Source organism: Danio aesculapii, chromosome 16, assembly GCF_903798145.1.
Source record: "Danio aesculapii chromosome 16, fDanAes4.1, whole genome shotgun sequence".
NCBI classification, from domain to species: domain Eukaryota; kingdom Metazoa; phylum Chordata; class Actinopteri; order Cypriniformes; family Danionidae; genus Danio; species Danio aesculapii.
Window position 1 is genome coordinate 10,997,785 of NC_079450.1, and position 22,517 is coordinate 11,020,301.

The 22,517-nt window shown below is 36.3% G+C and overlaps 1 protein-coding gene across 1 annotated transcript in view; it reads right to left on the reverse strand.

The window, feature by feature from the left end:
* Positions 1–22,517, reverse strand: part of syngap1b (synaptic Ras GTPase activating protein 1b) — a 297,039-nt gene that overhangs the window by 56,800 nt on the left and 217,722 nt on the right. Inside the window, exons 12-16 of the mRNA XM_056475755.1 lie at positions 14,825–15,061; positions 10,582–10,783; positions 8,849–9,054; positions 7,399–7,612; positions 3,106–3,681 (exon numbers count right to left, since the gene is read on the reverse strand). Coding sequence (XP_056331730.1) covers positions 3,106–3,681; positions 7,399–7,612; positions 8,849–9,054; positions 10,582–10,783; positions 14,825–15,061 — 1,435 coding nt within the window. The remainder of the gene's footprint in view (positions 1–3,105; positions 3,682–7,398; positions 7,613–8,848; positions 9,055–10,581; positions 10,784–14,824; positions 15,062–22,517) is intronic.

A 22,517-nucleotide genomic window follows, 5' to 3' on the forward strand; every position in this document is an offset into this window, starting at 1 on the left:
AGCTTTATGAGTTGTTAAACACAACAGAAAATATAATGAATAATATTGGAAAGCATTGACATTCATAGTATAAACAACAAATACTATGAAAGTCAGTGGTTACCGTTTTCCAACATTTTCAAAATATCTTTATTTGTGTTCAAAAATATAATGAAACTCAAACAGGTTTGGAACAAGCTGAGTAAATTCTGACAGTATTTCATTTTTTGAGTGAACTATCCATTTTCATTTGACCAAAAATCCACTCTAATGCCAACGTCTATGAGCCCACAAGGCATTAGAGTGTCCAATTTCACATTTTATTTTATACAGTATAAAGGTCTTCAAGAGCTACTTTGTGACTTTTTATCATCATGCTACCATATGTTTGTACATTGAGAGTGCAATCATATTAGTAAAATTACAGGAATATTTTGAGTGCAAAAATGCCCATGGTTCATTGTTAATAGTGTTGTATAAAGAACAGCTCACACAGAACACACTTTCAAACCAACCAGCTTTTCTGTTGCTCAGAGCAGTGAATTCGCATGACCAACGTGAACATAAGCAAAATCTAAGTGTGAAGTTTATCGTCCTCATGTGAATAGAGATCTGCTATTAGGAGATGTCAAAGGAAAAATCCCCCTCCCCCCTCAAGAGGCACATTAGCATCTTATGCTAGAAGATGTGGTTTCTATGGTTCTTATTAAAGGGTTGGTTCACCCATAAAGTAAATTTCTGTTATTAATTTCTCACCCTCAGTTTGTTACAATCCCATAAGACCTTTGTTCATCTTCAGAACACAAATTAGGTCCTTAGACATTCAAAGTCCAATAAACGAACCAAAAACATGGTCAAAACAGTCCATGTGTCTTCAGTGGTTCAACTGTAAATACAACTGTGCATTAACTACAGGTTAATAAATGTACTGCCATTAGTGTCAGCAGCGCAACACACAAGTATTGCATTGCCTGTAGTAAGTATTGCATTGCCTGTAGTAAACATGCACCCTGATCTGAAACAAAAGACATTGCCGAACAAAGTTGTTTTTGCAGTATTTTTGTCACACAAATGTGTTTACAGGGCTTTGTATGATTACAATTGAACCACTGAAGTCACATAGACTGTTGTGACTTCTACTCCTGAACCATACATGGTTGATGAAGGAGCTCCCACATTTCATCTAAAATGTCTTAATTTGTGTTTTGAAGACGACGAAGGACTTAGGGGATTGAAATGACATGAGGGTGAGTAATTACTAACTGAATCTTTACTTTTGAGTGAACTAATCCTTTAAAGCACCTGTCTTCCATGCGTAGTGAGTAGAACCAGAGGGTTAACACTGGTGCCATGACTCGAATGGGAGTGAGGATTGAGGGGTAAATGTAATGGAGTGCAGCTAGCAAGAGCTGTGTTAGTAAACTTTACTACCCTGGCCTCAATAGCCACATTAGGGGCCAGTTAGGTATAGGAACGTAGTAGCAGAACTAAATTCTTTTCAGGCCATTTTCTTGGTTGCTACTCTGACTGGAAGTCAGCAACCTTATTGTCAAGTGTGGCATTCAGTAAAACTGACCACTGGAGGATGGAGGGTGCCGTGATTAGAGCTAGGTTTACCTTTTGATGTCATGATAACAGAGATACAAGTGCCTATTCCACAAACAGTGGTTCCTATTTGCTGGTTAGACCCTACAATGGTCTAACCAGTCTAACCAGCATGTAGGAACTATCAGTGTTGGGGTAGTTCATATTTGCTGGTTAGACTATACACTGGCAGTCACTATTCGCTTTGTAGGTTTGTAAGGTCTAAGCAAATAGGAACTTCCAGTGTAGAGTCTAACCAGCAAATATGAACTACTAGTATAGGGTCTAATCAGCACTGGTAGTGTGTTGCGTTCGCAGGTGTGTGTGTCTATCTGTTTCTCTCTATTTTTTCATCTGCACAGGCCCTGAAAAAAATAAATAAATAAAAGAACAGTGGACAAATAAAGTCACTTTTATGAACTCTTGGAGCAGGGTCCCTCTTTTTTTGTCTTTTTCTTTTTTTTAAAAACAAGATCCCGGACGAGCCCCCGCTTTATGTTACATACTTGACCCTAGACCAGGGTCGTAACAAGTGCTAACCAACTATTTGCTGTGTAAGTGTATATGGTATATCCTATATGATGATCCCATCTCATGCCTGGGATCTTCCTATTTGCTGATTAGACCCTAAATCAAAGTATGAACTAATTAAGTTCCACCCACAGGCTTTCTTAGTTCTTGTGGACTACTTCCCACCAATAGTTCAAGTAATACAAAAAGTTCCTGCAACGAGAGCTTCTATCAAGACTGATAGACTAGTTCACCTGCATAGTCGGTACTAAGGGTTAGTGCTAAGGGTTAGAGGGATGTGTGTAATGGACTAGTAGTAAAACTGACATTATGGAGTCAGGAGGTGAACTTGCAATTGATGCTAAAGACCTCGTTTTTTTTAAGCACCTTGTTAGTTCACTTGACTTCCATGCCAGAAACACTAGTTCACTTAAACTGTGGCCCAGAATGAAATGAGATTAATGGGGATGGGTGTAATGAAGTAGTAGGAGCTGTGTGGGTAAACCTCACTTCCCTGCCCTCAAAAGGTGAACAAGTGACTGATGTTAAAGGCTGCAGTAAATGGGACCACACCTTAAGTCACAGGTGTCAAACTCAGTTCCTGGGGGCCGCAACTCAGAACAGTTTAGTTCCAACCCTAATTAAACACACCTTCTTAAACTAATTGAGTCCTTTATGCTGATGATACACAGGGTAACTTTTTGGGCAATGCTGCTGGACAATTTTGCAGAGTGATGTTGTTTGGCTATTTATCAATTAAGAATAGGCAGCAGTATTGTATCTGTTTCCCATTGCCATAATTAGTTACACTGTGTCCAACCCGGTTGCCCGTTTATGGCATCCGTTCCCAAAGTTGCCCAGCAACATGGCTCAAAAAGTTGCCCCGTGCATCATCAGCACTAGGCTTGTTTAAAACCGCCAGGTGAGTGTGTTGAAGCAGGGTTGGAACTACACTGTGCAGGGCAGCGGCTTTCCAGGAACTGAATTTGACACCCCTGCCTTAAGTCAAAGCAATTTAAAACAAGCAAATACCTGCATGTGCATGGAGATCTGGCGTCGCCCGTAGTCGCTCTGGTTATGGCGGCTGTAGTCGTCGCTGTAGCTGTGAGAATGAATAATGCTTGGCTGGCCCAGATGAGGGCCGGGTCTGAGGGTGGAGAGGTCCTCGCTTCGTGAGAAACCACCATGTGCAAACTGCGGGATATAAGTGGGGTGAGAACCGTCCGGCTCTGGGGCCAGCAGGAGTGGAGGAGGAGGCTGAGCTCGACTGTGCTGGTGGTGAAGCTGCGGTCCGTCAGCAGCCAGGTGGAACAGAGGGTTCTGGAAGGACAGGGGGAAGCGGAGGGCGGCGGCCTGCTGCTGCTGCTGCTGGGACAGGGAGTCGGTAGTGGTTCCCATCTGGCTCAGCTGGCTCAACCTCAGACCCCCGGACATACTGGAACCGCCGGATCCGGCCGACATACGCCCTCCGGCTCGCAGCTGACCTCCGAGGCCTCCACCCAAGCCTGCGAGCCCACCGTAGCTGCCGAGGCCGGCAATCGAGGCCTGGGAAGAGTTGAGCATGTCCCCCATAGACTGCAGGTTAGAGACGCTGTTCATTCTGGAGTCCTGGAGGTCCATCATAGAAACATTTTCATTAACACCCTACAACCTATGGCTGAGAACGCTGCAGATACCTGCCGTGCGCAGCAGTTGGGGGAGGATGTGTATGTGTAACGTGAAGGTTAAAGGGAATAATTCACCCAGAAAATAAATTTCTGTCATTATTTACTCACAGTAATACTCTGTTATTATTTCAGTAAATGTGTTTACTTACTCACATCGGTCAATTTAAATGTATTTATTCATTCTTTTCATTTAATTTAATCTTTGTACAGTATTGTATTTTATTTTATAACTTTTTGTTTTTGTTTAATAAATGTTGCCGTGGGAAAGTACATCACTGAATTTTGTATTATAGTTAAAAGTAATAAAAACAAAGAAGAAAAAAATATGTGTTTACATACTGATTAAGTGTATTATTTTTATACTGATTATGCACTGTTTATGGCAGGGATGCCCAAACTTAGTCCCAGAGGGCCAGTGTCCTGCATATTTTAGTTCCAACCCCAATTAAACACAACTGAACCAGCTAATCAATTTCTTTTTAGGTATACTAGAAACTTCCAGGCAGGTGTGTTGAGGAAAAGTGGAGCTAAACTATACAGGACACCTGCCCTTCAGGACCGAGTTTGGGCACCCCTGGTCTATGGAGTCGACCAGATATTCATTTTTTTCTGTTGTATTCTGTATAGGACATTAAATTGTATATGTGAGACATTTTTTAAACATTTATTCCTTGTATTAATGTGATAAATTATTTTTTTTAAATAGATTATAGATATATTTTTTTATTTAATTGTTGTTATGCAATTAAGAAATATGTAAAAAACCTTAAAGTATAATTATCAACAGCTTTTTACACTTACAAAGGGACAAAAACACTATTAAAGGTGCTGTATGTAAGTTTTCGACTCTTCTAAAGCATAAAAATACCCTAATATGTTTGCATATATTTAAGAAACATGCTAAGTAAACCTGTTTATCTAAAAAACAATGCTATTCTGCTTTGAAAATGTCTTTTCCATGCCGAAACATCTGTCTTTGTTTTGGTCATTTTAACCTGCCCAATGCCAGTTTAGCCAATTATATATATATATATATATATATATATATATATATATATATATATATATATATATATATATATATATATATATATATATATATATACATATATATATATATATATATATATATATATACATATATATATATATATATATATATATATATATATATATATATATATATATATATATACATATACATATACATATACATATATATATATATATATATATATATATATATATATATATATATATATATATATATATACATATATATATACATATATATATATACATATATATATACATATATATATATATATATATATATATATATATATATATATATATATATATATATATATATATATATATATATATATATATATATATATATATATATATATATATATATATTTATAATTATATACCTTGATGGAAAACCATGTATTTAATTAATTCAGTCAGAAAGGCTCTCAAAGTATGCATCTGTAACCGAAATGCGACCTCCGGTGGACAGTAGCAGCCTCCAAAATGAGACGCAGATTCAGTTCCGCATGAGGTTATTAATTAGATATAAATATTCCGAACATAAACTTTAGGTGAGCAGGTTACATTGTAACCCTGTGTGCACCAGACGAAACATGACAGAAATTTAAATACAGCCATTCAGAAGCACAGAATATGAACTCACCCACAAAATGGTAAGGTTTATAATCTATATAATACATATTAAACCTCTTTAACATTAACATTATTAAATGTAGATGCTGAATCACTGATATGTGTTTAGTTCTAAAGTTCAATTTCAATTGGTTTATTTTAGTTTCAAGATCTGAGCTGATCTATCTGCTGCTGCTTTCAGTAGTATGACAATAAATGTCAGGTAAATGGCATTCAAATTAAAATTGTTAGCATTTAACACTGAATTAAGGACATAAGGTTTACCTAAGGGGATCATTGTCAGTTTTCTGTTGTTTATCTGTAAGAAATAGAAGCCATTTCTTATACATCAATTCGAGGTGTTGATTAGGACAAAAACTCCTTTTAAATATGGAAAATATTCCTTCTATCGAGTTTAAATCACTCGCTCCTCTCCTCAATCTGGCAACCTGCGCTTGCGTTTGTTTTGATCCAGGAGTGAAATACCTAGTTTAACCACTGGGTGTCAAATTTACATACTGCACCTTTAAAGCAACATAAAAGTACTTCATGAGACTTACCAGTGTGACATTGCTACATTGTTGAATATACAGTTGCAATCAGAATTATTAAACCCCCTGAATTATTAACCCCCGCCCTTTTTATTTTTTTCCCCAATTTCTGTTTAACAAAGAGCAGATTTTTTCAACACATTTCTAAACATAATAGTTTTATTAACTCATTTCTAATAACTGATTTATTTGATCTTTGCCATGATGACAGTAAATAATATTTGACTAGATATTGACTAGACACTTCTATACAGCTTAAAGTGACATTTAAAGGCTTAACTAGGTTAATTAGGTTAACAAGGCAGGATAGGGTAATTAGGCAAGTTATTGTATAACAATGTTTTTTTCTGTAGACTATCGAAAAACAAAATATAGCTTAATAATACTAATAATTTTGACCTGAAAATAGTTTTAAAAAAATTCCACCTGCTTTTATTCTAGCCAAAATAAAACAAATAAGACTTTCTCCAGAAGACTTACTCAGACATACTGTGACAATTTGCTTGCTCTGTTAAACATCATTTGGGAAAAATTTAGAAAAGAAAAAAATTAAAAGGGGTTTAATAATTCTGATTGAAACTATATATATATTCATTTAAAGCAGACATTAAAAATACATTTTATTAGGTTATTTCTTTATCTTTTATTATTAGAATTATATGTTATTATTTGTAATATAATAATATTAAAATCTAGCATTATTAACTATTCTGACTTTTATATTTTGAGGCCAAAGTATAGCTGAGTTGGCCTACTAATGTCAAAATTACAACACAAAAAGCCTGGTTTTTAGCTTGTCTCTAAGGTTCCAATTGTGTCTTATTTAATTTTCACATAACAAAATTCTATATTTATTTTAAAAAGGTTTTAGAAGACTTGCAATGTAGTGACTACACAGCGAAAATAACTATTGCTGCCTAAAATGTTTTAGTTGAATAAAATTTACTTTTCTTGTTATTCCAATGTACAACAAACTGACTAAAAATATTAAGTTCAGTAACCCTAACAAAGTAACATTTATTGTTTATTATAATGATATTTCAATGTGTAATAATATTGTTATTATTGTCATATCTTTTTTTTTCAGTGTAAAGCACTTCTTTGACAGCACTAACCGCTATGAACCCTGCACATACAGGATAATCACAGAAGTTTAACTTCAGGGTGAATTATTAGCTCTGAACCCTGAATCCCAAAATGGTGATGCAAGACTAATGTAAGGAATCTCAGTGGTATGTACTGACAGCACCCACATCATCCTGCAGCCTCTTTCCATGCAGTAAAGCAGGTCAGTGGCGCTTCCTTCTCCACAGGAACAAAGCGAACCCTCAGAAAAGCTGGTGAAACGTGTGCTAGGGAGCGAGCTGTTATTCAAGTGACAATTTCTAAGAGAAATCTAAACGACATGGGCTGTTTGTTTTTTCAGCAGAAGGACTTACCTTTGGGTCTGGATCAGTAATATCTGAACTGCTAGTACAGTACGCTGGACTGGAGCGGGCCAGTGGGGGACGGGCACCATAGAAAACATCTTTAGACGAGGCTCGGTGAGGATGATCGCGGTCCGCAAACCCAGCCATTCCTGGACGGGATGGAGGAGCTCCACCGCTGGACATGGCGGAGGTTGGAGAGGGCAGACGAGTGATCTCCACTGAACTGTGGGAGATATGAGAACCAGAATGTGTGAAAAAAAACATATCGACTTTTACTGTATACAGAAGGAATATATTTCATTCACTTAAGCTCTGTTCTATAATACCTACTATAGCAAGCCACAGGGTGATATTTTTAATATTCTTGATTTTCTGTTGATTCAAATTTGATTCGTTAATATCAGTATTATTTATGTAATAAATTAATTAAGATGACATATAGTGGTACTTTAGTATAATTTACGAGTAAATTTCTAATTTCTGTTTTTAATTTTCATTTAGGTATAGTTTTAGTGACTGGTCTTTTTGTCATTTGTAACAAATTGAAAGGAGTAAATGAATGTTATGTATTAATTAATTCATTAAGATTTCTTATAGTGTTGTTTTAGTATCATTTATGTACTATTATAGTTTCCTATTTTTTGTCTTATATTAATTTTAGCGATAGTTTTAGTGACTGGTCTTTTTGTCATTTGTAACAAAATGAAGGGAATGAATGAATGTTTTATAAATTAATTATTTAGGATTTCTTATAGTGTTGTTTTAGTATCATTTATGTACTGTTATAGTTTCCTATTTTCTGTTTTTATTTAAATTTTAGCCAGTAGCGGATTTAGGCATGGGCAATGTGGTTGATCGCCCAGGGCGGCGTCTTTCTGGAGGTGGCATGGAGAGAGAGTGCAAAAACAAAAAGCCCCAGTAAAAATCACAGCCGCGTCAAGAGTAGTCAGGGAGGCCGCGAGACCAACCTAACCCATGCCCCTAGCCGCACTTTAAACTATAGAATGGCTTCAGAACATTTGGGATATAGTAGGCCTACATGACAACTTTCTAGTGCCTTATAATAGGCTACCTAAATGGCTTTTGTTGGATTATAAATTACACAGTATAAAGCGCATGCGCAAGATCGGATTTGTGTCGGTACCAGTAGGCCGATACCAGATCCAGCAACCCACACACAGCTAAAGTTCAATTCAATTCAATTCTAGTTTGTCTGTATAACACTTTTCACAATACTTATTGTTTCAAAGCAATCAAATTCAGATAAGTTAAGGTTATTATTTACCATAACTTTATTAGTTACTAATAACTTTAACTGATTAACTAGTGACTAACAGCTTTAAACAGTTATTATATATAAACATAGTTAACCTGCAGTTATATAGCATATAGGTGATGTCAATGTGTACATGCTCAAAGAAGTCTATTTGTGTATTAAGTGTATTTGGAGTTGTGTTACCTGTTGAGGTCTCTCATCATAAGATTCTGGAACTCAGACGAGACGCCCCTGTTGAAGCTGGGTCGGGAGAGAAGTCGGTCCGTCTGTCTCTCTGCTGGCTGTCTGTCTGTCTGATGACTGGGCTGCCTCTGCAGGTGAGGGTTGCGGAGGGCCATGCTGATGTCATTGAGGAGGCGGGGCAATGGTCCAAGTTTGATGATGGCATCCTTTGACACAATAAACCAAGACCTAATTGATGACTGAGGTCAAATGTAAGAAAACAATCACTGTCATCACATATACAACAGGAATTCTTATGTGAATACTACATTTGCATGTCAATAAAGTGCATTAATGTCTATCTGTCTTTAAAGGTTTTGCATATTTTCATCTTTCAAATATGTCTGGTTAAGACTGTTGTAAAGCAAAAGCTGAACTGAAATTATACAGTTTATAAATCATCTTATGACATGTTTTATGACATTTTGTGTCATACACTGTATTAAATTTTTGTAATTGCCTTTCACAATTCAGTAAAAAAATGGAAACTTACAATAAAAGAATAATGGTAATCTAAATAAAAAAGTGGAACATTTGAGGTAAAAAATACAATAAAATAGACAATAAAATAAAACAACATAAATAATATCAAATTAAATCATACACAATAAAATAAAAAAACTAAAATAAAATAAGGCAAAAGCCACAATAAAATAAAATACAAAAAAAATAAAAATAAAAATGACCAAAACAAAATAAGGCAAACCACAATAGAATAAAATAAAATGCGTTAAAATAAGATTTTATAAATTAAAAAATAAAAACAATAAAATAAAATAACAAATACAATTTAATTAAATAAAAGACAATTTAATAAAATAAAACAATATAATAAAATGCATTAAAATAAAATGTAATAAAAACAATAAATAAAATAATAAATACATTATTTTTTTCATTTAAAAAATAAAAAATATAAAATAACATAAATTAAATGTAATTAAATAAAAGACAATTTAATAAAATAAAACAATAAAATGAAAATAAAATACATTAAAATATATATTTTTTTCATCTTAGAAATAAAAAATTATATTAAATAACATAAATAAAACGCAATTAAATAAAAGACAATAAAAAATAAAACAATAAAATAAAAAAATACATTAAAACAATTTTTTTGTTTTAAAAAACAATAAATAAAATAACAAATAAATTTTAAATAAATAAAAGCCAATATAATAAAATAAAACAATAAAATTTAAAGCAATTAGATTTTTTTATAAAATAACATAAATGAATTGCAATTAAATAAAAAAAAACAATATAATAAAATAAAATAATAAAACAAAATGCATTACAATAAAATTTTATAAATTAAAAACAACAAAATAACATAAATACAATTTTCTTAAATAAAACACATTATAATAAAATAAAGCAATAAAATAAAATAAAATAACGTAATTATTTTGAAAATTAAATATAAAATAACATAAATAAATCAAATTCAATTAAATAAAAGACAATATAATAAAATAAAACAATAAAATAAAAAACTAAAAAAATAAAATACCATAAATTAAATTAAAGCACAAAAAAAAAAGGCAAAAGGCCATTTGAATATATAATAATAACTGAGATTGCACAATTAAATATCAAATAATAAATGTGCATAACACAGAAATGATGTTACTCTAAAACGATTTGCCCACATTGATAAGCCATGGTGTGGATAATAAATCCTCACGTACCTTGCTCAGCTGAGCCATGACCTCCCAGAGCAGACTGTGCAGGATGGAGAGCTCGCGACCCAGGTCAATGTAGCCTTCGAAGGCCCCAGCATTGCTAACACTGTCCAGATTGGAGATCTCATAGAGAAACTGCTGCATGGAGCCCCACTCCATCTCCAGAAACTCATTCATGAAGGACATGTACTCCTCCTTACTGCCAAACCTGCAGGACAAGAGGACAGAGTGGAGAATGTTACCGCAAAGATAATGAATGATCATAATGTTCACTGCTGCACATTTTCTTACAGCTTAATGGGTAAAGATCTGGAATGATGGACTAAATGACCTCAGTGTTAAAGAGGTCTCCATTGCGAAAGACACATCTTCTGAATTTAAGAGGACAGTCCTGGGTTTATAAGTGTACCATATGCTGGTCTGAATGAATACCATTTAAAGAGACACCCAAAAATACTCTTCCTCCACTTGTTCCAAACCTATTTGGGTTTCTTTCTTCTATTGAACACAAAAGAAGGTAATTTGAAGAATGCTGGAAAAAGGCAGCCATTTACTTCAATAAAAGGAAACAAAAAATGTAAAAATACTATGGAAGTCTGTCAAGATCTAATCCTTGCAGATCGTTGGAGAACTCCACATCTGTCACTGAACAGGACTACAAATACCATCATGCACCTTACACACACCAGTTCCTGATTCCTCCTGATTACTCACACGCAGCAGGAAGCTCATGATAGACTGATTACCAGGACTATATATGTATATGTATCACACATACACTTTGCTGAGTCTTGTTTATTTCCTGGAGCATTACAAAGCATTCCATTGTCTTGCCTTGCTGTGTTTCCTGATCTTCGCCTTGTTTATTGTTTCTTGTTGTTTGACGCCTATCCTGTTCTCTTCGCCTTTGACCTCGACTACTCTTTTGGATTACCTGCATGCTTCTGTCTGTTCTTGTTGTGACCTTTACCTGCCTGACGATTCTCGTAATAAAGATGCTGCATTTGGATACTCAACTCCGTTACCAGACTTGATCTGTTACAAAGTCAATGGCTGACAGCATTCTTTAGTATATCTTACTATGTGTTCAACAGAAGAAAGAAACTCAAACAGAAAAGAGCAAATGTTAAAGGTTTAAAAGCACTCTTGAGGGTGAGTAAAGCGTGATTAAATTCCTTTAAATCACAATTATCATGATCTAGGAAAAAATGAAATAAAGGCAGCTAACAGCAGGAATTATAACATGACAATGAAGTTACACTCCCCTTTTTTGGAAATATATTAATTTTACAAGTATGCTATAGTTAAACATTTGAATTTTACCATTTTTGAACCCATTCAGCCGAAGTCTAGGGGCCTCATGTATGAAGACTTGTGTTGAATTGATACTAAAACATTGCGTACGGATAAAGCTGTAATTGTACGTATGCAGTAAAAAATTCAGATGTATGAAACACTGCGTACGCAGACTAACACCCTTTGAGGAGAGAGTTGCCTCAATTGTTGGCGACACTTTACTGCCTGGAGTAGTATCCGTGTCTGTGGGAGACACAGATGTATTAGAGGAACACTTTGTTAAGGCGGCATAGCAGCACCCCTCCACTCTTATCAAGGCAGCGACACCGGCATTTCAGCTGCCCCATCGCCCGCTCTACAACTGACCGAGTGCCTGCCACCTTGGAGCCTCATCCCGACCATGGTGTTTGTGAGGATGAATTAATCATGGGTTGACCAAGACCACCTTGCTACAATATTTGTTAATCGCATTTGAGCATCACATATTATTTGCATATTTATTGAATGGAAATGTTTCCGATTTACATATGCAAATTTGTCTTCAGATGGCGCCTTTATAGCAATGTGCGTGCAGTCGATCGCTCCGATTACATTGGGAAAACTGGCGATCGCTGCAAATTTTGCTTTAATGTTTGGCTGGTCAACTGCATGGTATGGAAACCTTATATACCTGCTACACATGCGCATGATCCTGTCCCATACAGCTGCCATTGCACGGCTCAAAGATACTATGTAGTGTGCAATTTAACATAATTGCCTCTAGGAGACGCCAATGGAAATAAAACAAACACAAACAAGAAATACATGTACACCAGACATGAAGTTGGCGTGGACCAACGCACATTCTCATGTTAATTTCATCGTTAGTAAATCCAAATGCGAGCGTAAAATCTGGCATACGCAAAGTTTTTGTGCGTATGCAGCGTTGATACATGAGGCCCCAGGTCTGTAGGAGCACTTTTAACTTAGCTTCTCTTTGCATACATCATTAAATCAGATTAGACCTTTAGCATCTTGCACAAAAAGAACTGTTTTTGATAATTTTCCTTTTCGAAGCTTGACTCTTCTGTAGTTACTGTATGGTTTCTGCTACATTCATTCTTCCATGATGGGGCGCCACACCAAAATTCATCCCGCCACGGCAACATTACAGCTCCTCATTCAAATCAATTAGTCGTTGTTTTAAATAGTGGGTTATAATCACACCAAAACATTTTAAAAGGTAAGTGAATTATAGCAGCACAAACTTTTCTGTAACCGTAGTTGTGCTGAGCATTACTTGTTTAACCCTTTATGGTGACATGCTGACTGACTGACTGACTGACAAGTACGCGATGCGTGAGGCCAGCAAACATGACGTAGCTTTCAGTTATGATGAACACAGTTTCCATAATTATACTTTATAGATAAAGGTCTGTTGTTGTGCATAAAATGACTTTATCTTGCTGGAATTTATGGCCATTTCACTTTACTTCAGGAAGCATTAATGCCACTCTGTAGGTCTATTGGAGACATTCATAAATATTCATAACAAATTTCATTAATGTTAGAGACAGGCTCATTATATAAACACACTAAATCACACTTCAGTGTGCAAAAAGTTTTGTGCACGAACAGAGAAAATCGGCACACAAGCAAAGAGATTTGCATGCTCGGATTACATAAATGCGATCTTGACTTGTGATACTGCGCTCACGTCATTTGTCATTAAAATAATGCCATAGGTGGTTGGTAGATCTCTGTAAAAGGCCTGCCGTCACAGCTGGAAAAAATCATAGAGGAAACATTGTACTGTATGTAATTAAAAAATGTAAAGTTTATATTTTCTAGGCCAATATAGCTAATAACATTATCTAAACTCTGGTCATTTTTGAGCGAGATGCTAACGGTCTAATCCAATTCAATGATTTATGCTAAGATAAGGTAAAAGTGCTCCTCTAAACCCGGCGATCTGCAAAATGGATAAAAAAATTGGTCAAACTCAACTGTTTAACTCTAGAGGAGTTGTACAATGAGCCTATTTCTAGGCCAATATGGCTAATAATACCATAATTAAACTATAGTTTCTAGCAATTTTCTGTCAGTCTTAATCCAAGATGTAACTACAAAACATTCAAGCTTTAAATCACAAAAGTGATCTAAACTCTGGTCATTTTTGAGCGAGACGCTAATGGTCTAATCGATTAAATGATTTATGCTAAGCTAAATGTGCTCCAGTTAGACCCAGATATCAGCTAAATGGACTCAAAAAATGGTTAAACTCAACTGTTTAACTTTAGAGGAGTTGTACAATGAGCCAATTACTAGGCCTATATGGCTAATGACGCCAGAATTAGACTATAGTTCCTAGCCTAGCTAGAAAATAGCAACTTTTTTTTGCTGTCAGTCTTAATACAAGATCTAACAGAGCATTCAAGCTTAAAACAGTAAAAATGATCTAAACTCTGGTCATTTCTGAGCAAGATGCTAACGGTCTAATCCAATTCAATGATTTATGCTAAGCTAAGCTAAAAGTCCTTCTCCAAACCCAGAGATCGACTAAATGGATTAGAAAAATGGTCAAACTCAACTGTTTAACTTTAGAGGAGTTGTACAATGAGCCAATTATTAGGCCAATATGGCTAATGACGCCAGAATTAGAATATAGTTCTTAGCCTACCTAGAAAATAGCAACTTCTAATATCCTGTCAGTCTTAATACAAGATGTAACTACAGAAGATTTAGGCTTTAAACAGTAAAAATTATCTAAACTCTGGTCATTTTTGAGCAAGAAGCTAATGACCTAATCTAATTTAATGATTTATGCTAAGCTAAGTTAAGCTAAAATTGCTTCCAGAAGCTAAATGGATTTAAAATTGGTAAATCTCAACTGTTTAACTAGGTGATTTGTGAAATGAGCCTATTTCCAAAAAAAGTGGAGTGTTCCTGAGATTTTGAAGGTGTGTGTACTGACTTGGAGAAGTTTGCAAGGTTCTGCACCACTTTGGCGATGAGTGTGAGTGTTCGTGAGGTCTGCTCATCGGGATATTCCTGCGTGAGGTTGAACAGAGATGGAGACATGATGGCTGGACAGAGGAAACGCAGGAAGAGGGAGCCGCTGATCAGTCGATCCGCAATGTCTTCTCTTCCTCTCTCAGCACAGCGAACACGCCATGATGCAAACACTTCCTTCAGTTCTCGGGGGAACGCACTAAAAACACATCAAATCAAACATTACCATTCACAATCAAGCAGACTCAAGCACACCCATGTTTTCGCCATGTTTCAGTTATAATTCTTTTATATTTTTCCCCCAGGTTCTGTTTAAAGGTGCAGTAGTCGATTGTCTTCAGAAACATTTTTTGTTGTGCTGCTTGAAAGTCTCTTCACAGTCCAGTAGTAATGATTAAAGTAAATGATCTAAATGTATTTTTATATTTTGGGTAAGGCATAAGACTAAAAAATGTTCATCCAATTAATATTGTCGGGCTGATAGTTCCCATAATTCTGATAAGTAGCCCAAACTGTCTCTCAGCAAATGTAGATTTAAACAACTGCGCACCCGTTCACACAGATCCGCATGCACGGGAAAGACGGATAGAGTGAATCAAAACTTTAAAATCCTGAATTAATATTGGAGTTAGTTGCAACCCAGGCTCATTCTGAAAATGTAGCCCCGTGGATGTTCTGGAGACCGCGAATTATGTAGCCGGAGGTACGTATGGCTGCATTTCGTTTTTTAAAAGCGAATGCTACGGGGCGGTGTGACGCTGTTCCTTTTCGCACTTACAGGCTGACCGCTTACCTCCGTGTGGAGGGCTTTTCCGCCACAAACAGTTAGTCCGGTTAGCTCATCGTGTGCGTCGGCGAACTTGAGCACAGAGAGGAGCTGGCCAAGACGACGATGACAACGACCAGGTTTGAGGGGAAGAGCGGTTCCAGAAATCAGGTAAGACAAAAACAGAATCCAAAAAATAAAGTTCATAACAGGGCGAGAATGTGGTAAAATCCAAAAACGTGGTAAAAAAATCAGACGAGGGCTTTTCTTTTTCTGGACAGCTTTTGTAAATTGTTGATTGGGTTTGGTGAAGCAAGCGGGCGGGCGGGTCAATCGGTAAAACTGGTTGGGTTTAGGAAAGGAGGAGGGTTTGTCGGCCGATTGGCCGGTCGCCCAGTCAATCATTCAGTCAGTCAGACAGACAGACAGACGGTCGTTCGACAGTGGCCTCTGGTGGGTTTACGCGAGAACATCGCGGGCGCGAACGGCGCTCGTGAGAGACATTCGAGATGCAAAAAAGTGCACACAGCGGCCTCTCGTGGATTCGCGTCCCGGGACGTACTTTGCGGTCTCTAATAAACGTCCACGGGACTACGTTTTCAGAATGAGCCTGGAGGAAGAACGACACCATGGCTGAAGGATTTCTGTTAGACAGGTAATGTTATGCTTTAAAACAATTTTAGTCACGCAAAGCTGATGTAGATTTTGTTGTTTTATGAATGGGTTATATGCACAGAAGTGTTGTTCAGCCACTAAAATTTGATTCAATTCAATTCACCTTTATTTGTATAGCACTTCTACAATGTAGATTGTGTCAAAGCAGCTTCACATAAAAGATAATAGTAAACTGAAACAGTGTAGTTCAGTTTTCAGAGTTTAGGTTCAGTTCAGTTTAGCTCAGTTCGGTGTGGTTTAATATTCACTACTGAGAGTCCAAACACTGAAGAGCAAATCCACCAATGTATTTCCTGCATCTTGCTAGCGTTACGACTCGAAATGTTTGGAGCTTCCTCACCTGGGTCCAGTATGATTGGATCATTAGTATTAGCTGCTGAAGGTGAATCAGTGAGACTCTGTCTTTTTTCTGGAGGACATATTACAAATGTTTTGGTCAGCCAGGGGATAAAATGAACTAAGGCAACATGATCTTTCTCCTAATTGTCCACTGCAAAAAATTTTTTAAATTTGACGCGACCCCCCACAGAGCTCCCTGAGGCCCCCTTATGTTCCGGGACCTCCCTGTTGGGAACCGCTGACCTATACTGCACCTTTAAGTTGAACATCTCCCATGGCCTGCACAGTCACCAGAACTATATATTATTGAGCTACTTTAGGGTATTTTGGAGCGAGTCAGAAATTTTTTTTTCCACTAGCATCATGCAGTGTCCTGACCACTATTCTGCAAGAAGAATAGCTCAAAATCCCTCTGACCACTGTAAAGATTTGTATATGTCATTCCCAAGATGACATGATGCTCTATTGGCCACAAAAGGAGGACGTACACCATACTAATGAATTATTGTGGTCTAAAACCCGGGGTTTTAGTTTCATTGTCCAACCCCTATATATATTTACATTAATCACAAAGCAAAAACTATTAATAGGCAAAACCATATCAATTTATTAAATAAATAAGTAAATGATTTAAAATTAAATAAATAAATAATGAGTCTGTCATCATATAATTTTCATCTGCATTTGATATCAGATAAAAAAAAATGTTATTATAACCTTCATTAAAAGAGTCTTTTAAACTGGTTTAATGATACAATTAGCAGTAAAATGTAAAGTAAAACTTTTGTGTTGGCGCTTTTAATGAAACATAATAATTAAAAGTTATTTATAAATAACTGTGCAAAAAATAATGCCCTATTTGATATATCTGCCTACTTCAATGCATCCTGCAGCTTTTGTCAGCATCATTTTGCACAACTCAATCATTTTTAAACAAATGTGTCAATTCAAAGTGAATAAAACTGACCAATATGAGTTGATGATTTTGCAGAGGGCGAGCTCACAGCACATCCGGAGGTTGGCTTGATGTTCGGGCAGTATTGAAGGTGGAGTTCGCATCGGGTCCACTTCACAGTTCTCCTCTGATTCATACAGCGCTCGGATAAAATCACCTGGAGGAAAAACCAGAGCATCAGCAAACAGCAACAGCAGTCACTGCAGCCCTTGACATCACGAGGAGCCCACCTAAAACATCCTTGAGGTACTTGTGTCCGATGAGTTTGAGGTACTCTTCTATGGCTTTGGTGGCCAGGGTGTTTTCTCTGAAGATCAGGTGCTCGCGGTCTATGAAGCGATCCACCTCGCACATCGCCATGTCTGACAGAAAATCCTGGAGCAGAGCAAAAATAAAAATATATTCAATTCAATTCAAGTTTTTTGTCTAGTGTTTTTCACCATAATTGTTGTTTCAAAGCAGGTGCAAATTATTGCATTATAATCAAATTCAGATAAGTTAAGGTTATTAGTTACCATAACTTTAATAGTAACTAGTAACTAATAGCTTTTAACAGTTATCATATATAAATATAGTATAACCTGCAGTTATATCGCATATAGGTGATGTCTATGTGTACATGTTCAATGAAGTCTATTTGTGTAAACAGTATAATCAGGAATCTAATAAAGTTCCAGCAACATACACACGGACAGGAAATTTAGCATGGCTGCAAATCTGGACAGTGTGCAGACTGTCACTTAAAGCAATAAACTGCGGCTTTTAATTCAAATTACCCAAACAACTAGAACAGTGTTATACACTAGTCAACATTTGAAGTGGATCAAAAACTTGGATTAAAGTCGGCCTTAAACTGTTGAACAACACTCATTCTTGTCTTAGGACAATTTTGAATTATTCTTTTTTTAACCAATTCAATCAATTCAATTCAATTCAATTCAATTCAATTCAATTTAATTCAATTCAATTCAATTCAATTCAATTCAATTCAATTCAATTCATCTTTATTTCTTATAGACTTATAGACGATGAAAACACAGCGCACGTGATGTATTTGAGTGTCTCTCGAAAGATGACAGCTCACCTGTGTGTGCCCTCACAATCATTACATTACATGGAGGAGTTTTCAAGTGTAAGTGATTTACATGTGAAGTCATAGCAAAGATGAGATATATACATCTTGTGACGCCAATTGGCCGCTTTGTGCGTCACACATTAGTCTGCAAAAGAAAGTTGGAGCAAACGGAGCAATGGAACAGACAGGTGGAGATTAGATTGGTTCAAGGGTGACGGCCGCTGGACGTGATCGAATTGAACTACATTATTTGTGCTTTACATTTATGGCTGGTGTTATGATGAGCGTTAAATCGATAAATTGTTTAGTTTAACTCTTTCCCTGCAGTTTACGAGAGAAAACGCTTCCCTGCCATTGACAAGTTTTACAGTAATCCGTGTTTAAGGTGTATTACAATAGCGAAAGCCCTAACGGCATGTGCTATGTGTGACGATGTCAGATGCTTCAGGGAGTGAAATCTGAGAGAAAGTACGATTGTGGATAAAAATAGGAGTAATATAACCTTCCTTTGGCTTAATCCCTACCGTTTCAGATCTTGTCTTGACAAGAGATAAAAAAAGCTTTATTTTTATGATTCATGATTTATCACAAAAGAATCACAAAAAAATTGTGAAAAACTAGGGGGTCTGTCTAGTAAATTGAAACTGTAGGTCCAGTTTTCAGACTTGAAGTTCAGTTTAGTTTCAGTTCAGCGTGGTTTAATTTTCACTGCTGACTGAAGAGCAAATCCATCGATGCAAAGCTTCACAAGTCCCAAACAACGCAAGCCATCAAATGTTGGCTACTGTATATTTTGCTGATGTACATTATTCCAAAAGGGTCATACGTTTAAAACCCAGAGAAATAAGCAATTTTAACTAGTGTTTCATTTAACGTTCAGCCTTACTTTGCTTTATATTATCATGATAATAAGTGTAAAAACTTTAGCTCATCCCATGAACATGATCTCTGCAGGAGTGCCATATGATGTAATGAGGACCACAACTCCTAAGATTCCCCACTCAGTCATTGCATCATCAAACTATGGCTGAGTCCGAAATTATCTACTACTCAGTAGATACTGCATTTAAATTCAAACGTACTATTCGGGTATTAGAAAAGTACGTTCTTTAGAGTATGAATGTGAGCAGTATGAATGGAATTCGGATGTACTACATCCGCCATTTTGTCATCATCACGTGACCTGACCACATCAGTTGCGTCGCTTCACTACCATTCATAAATTCTCTCGCGGTGTATGCAATTATGCAATTTTAGACGCAGCTTATGTCTTTGTTTGTTGTGAATGCGTGCCCTCTAGTGGCAAAAATAACATATTGCGCTTCTAATCACTACATTTTTGTGTCAACAATCTTTAAAAATCTTAATAGATTTCTGTAATTGTAGGCTAAATGCTGTGGTCTCTGATCTGTGGTCTGACATTAGAGTTGGAGGTAATGCATTACAATCGGATTACTTTTTTCTAGTAACAAGTGAAGTAAAAAGTTAATTTAAAATATAGGAGTTATTTTTTCAAATAGTAACACCAGTTCCTCAGTTTTCAATTTTATGGGCTGACATTTATTCTCTAGTCCCTGTGTTGAATCAAATACTTTGTTTGTTTGTTCTTTTAAAAGGGATAGTTCTGAAAAAAAAAGCTAAAGCAAGGCAGTAAAGCAAGATATATATGTGTGGTGTGTGTGTGTGTATATATATATATATATTATATATATATACAGTTGAAGTCTGAATTATTAGCCCCCCTTTGATTTTTATTTTCTTTTTAAATATTTTTCAAATTAGGTTTAGCAGAGCAAGGAAATGTTCACAGTATGTCTGATAATGATTTTTCTTCTGCAGAAAGTATTATTTGTTTTATTTGGCTAGAATACAAGCAGTTTTAATTAAAAAAAAAACATTTTAAGGTCAAAATTATTAGCCTTTTTAAGCTATATATTTTTTCAATAGTCTACAAAACAAACCATCATTATACAATGACTTGCCTAATTACTCTAACCTGCCTAGTTACTGATTTATTTTATCTTTGCCATGATGACAGTAAATAATATTTGACTAGATATTTTTCAAGACACTTCTATACAGCTTAAAGTGACATTTAAAGGCTTAACTAGGTTAATTAGGTTAATAGTGTTTTGTTCTGTAGACAATCGAAAAAACAATATAGCTTAAGGGGGCTTATTATATTGATCTTAAAATGTCACGTTCAGTATTTTGGGAAAAGGAGCGAGGACTCAAGTGCAGTAAAAATGGATATTTATGTAATAATAAAATAAAATAAAAGACAAAACAAACTACCCCAAGGGGAAAACATTACAAAACAAATAAACAAACAAAACAAACTAGACTGGGAAGGCTGTCAGGGATCAGGGCTGGAAGACAGGACAAGGCAAGATACAATGACGAACTGGCAGACAGAGGAGAATATAAGCAAAAATAATTAACACACAAACTGGTAATCAGGAAAAACTAATAATGGGTTAACAAAGAGGGTGGAACTAGACAATAGACAGGAGAGCACATGACACGCACACAGCCCAAGCACGCTTGAGATGGCGCCCATACAAAAAGACACACAATGACAGAAAATGAGTGCTCGACCCGAGAACACTCAAGCCGAGCACAACATACTGGATGAGACAGGACTAGTGTCTGGACTTTGACACCAAAACAAGAATTAACAAGACCAAAGTGGCAAAATCCTGACATAAATGGTTTTAAAAACATTAAAAACTGCTTTTATTATAGCCGCATAAAACAAATAAGACTCCAGAAGAAAAAATATTATAGGAAATACTGTGAAAATTTCCTTGCTTGTTCAACATCATTTGGGAAATATTGAAAAAGGAAAAAAATTCAAATGAGAGCTAATAATTCAGACTTCAACTGTATATTAGATCTTATTAAAAAGTCAAAGACAGCTGTACCTTGGCCTTCCCTGTGCTCTGCAGGATGTGCACCAGAGCACAGGCCACTTCTTCTTTGCTCTTGACACTCAGCAGGGGCTCCAGAACTGCACACAGCGTCCGGTAGTTGTTTGTGACGTACTCTGCGAACTCTTTGTACAGTTCCATCGGCAGGATGCTCATCGTCTGAAACGTGACTTGAGCCGCAGCGAGGCGTTGATGATCTTCCCTCCTCCACGCCGCCACCCTTGGCCAGAACACTGGGCTGAATGACGGGGTACCATTGCTCCACAAACTGACGGCCGGTGATGCTGGAAATGGGGATGCTGACCAAGCCCAGGTACGTGCTCTTCTCCTGTTACCATGAAGACACAAGCCATTGTTAGTTGCCTTAATATAATAAGATGCACTAAATAGTTCTTCTAAGAAACGTGCTTGACTATTTATTATAATTTATTTATGCATTTTTGTACTTAAAAAAAATCCTGTTCCTGCAGTTTTGTATTTCTTTTTCATACTATAAGCTGCTTGCTTCATGCTAATTCTACGCGCATATACACTGTCGGCGCATATGTCACTTTATTAGGTAGACCTTATTACTATCTTATTTAGACCAGGCAACATTTTTCCAATTTTCTATTGCCCAATTTTGGTGAGCCTGTGCGAATTGTAGCCTCAGTTTACTGTTCTTAGCTGACAGGAGTGGCACTCGGTGTGGTCTTCTGCTGCTGTAGCCCATCCGCCTCAATGTTGAACGTGTTGTGTGTTCAGAGATGCTCTTCTGCATACCTCAGTCGTAACGAGTGGTTATTTGAGTTACTGTTGCCTTTCTATCAGCTGGAACCAGTCTGGCCATTCTCCTCTAACCTCTGGCATCAACAAGGCATTTGCACCCACAGAACTGCCGCTCACTGGATATTTTCTCTTTTTTGGACCATTCTC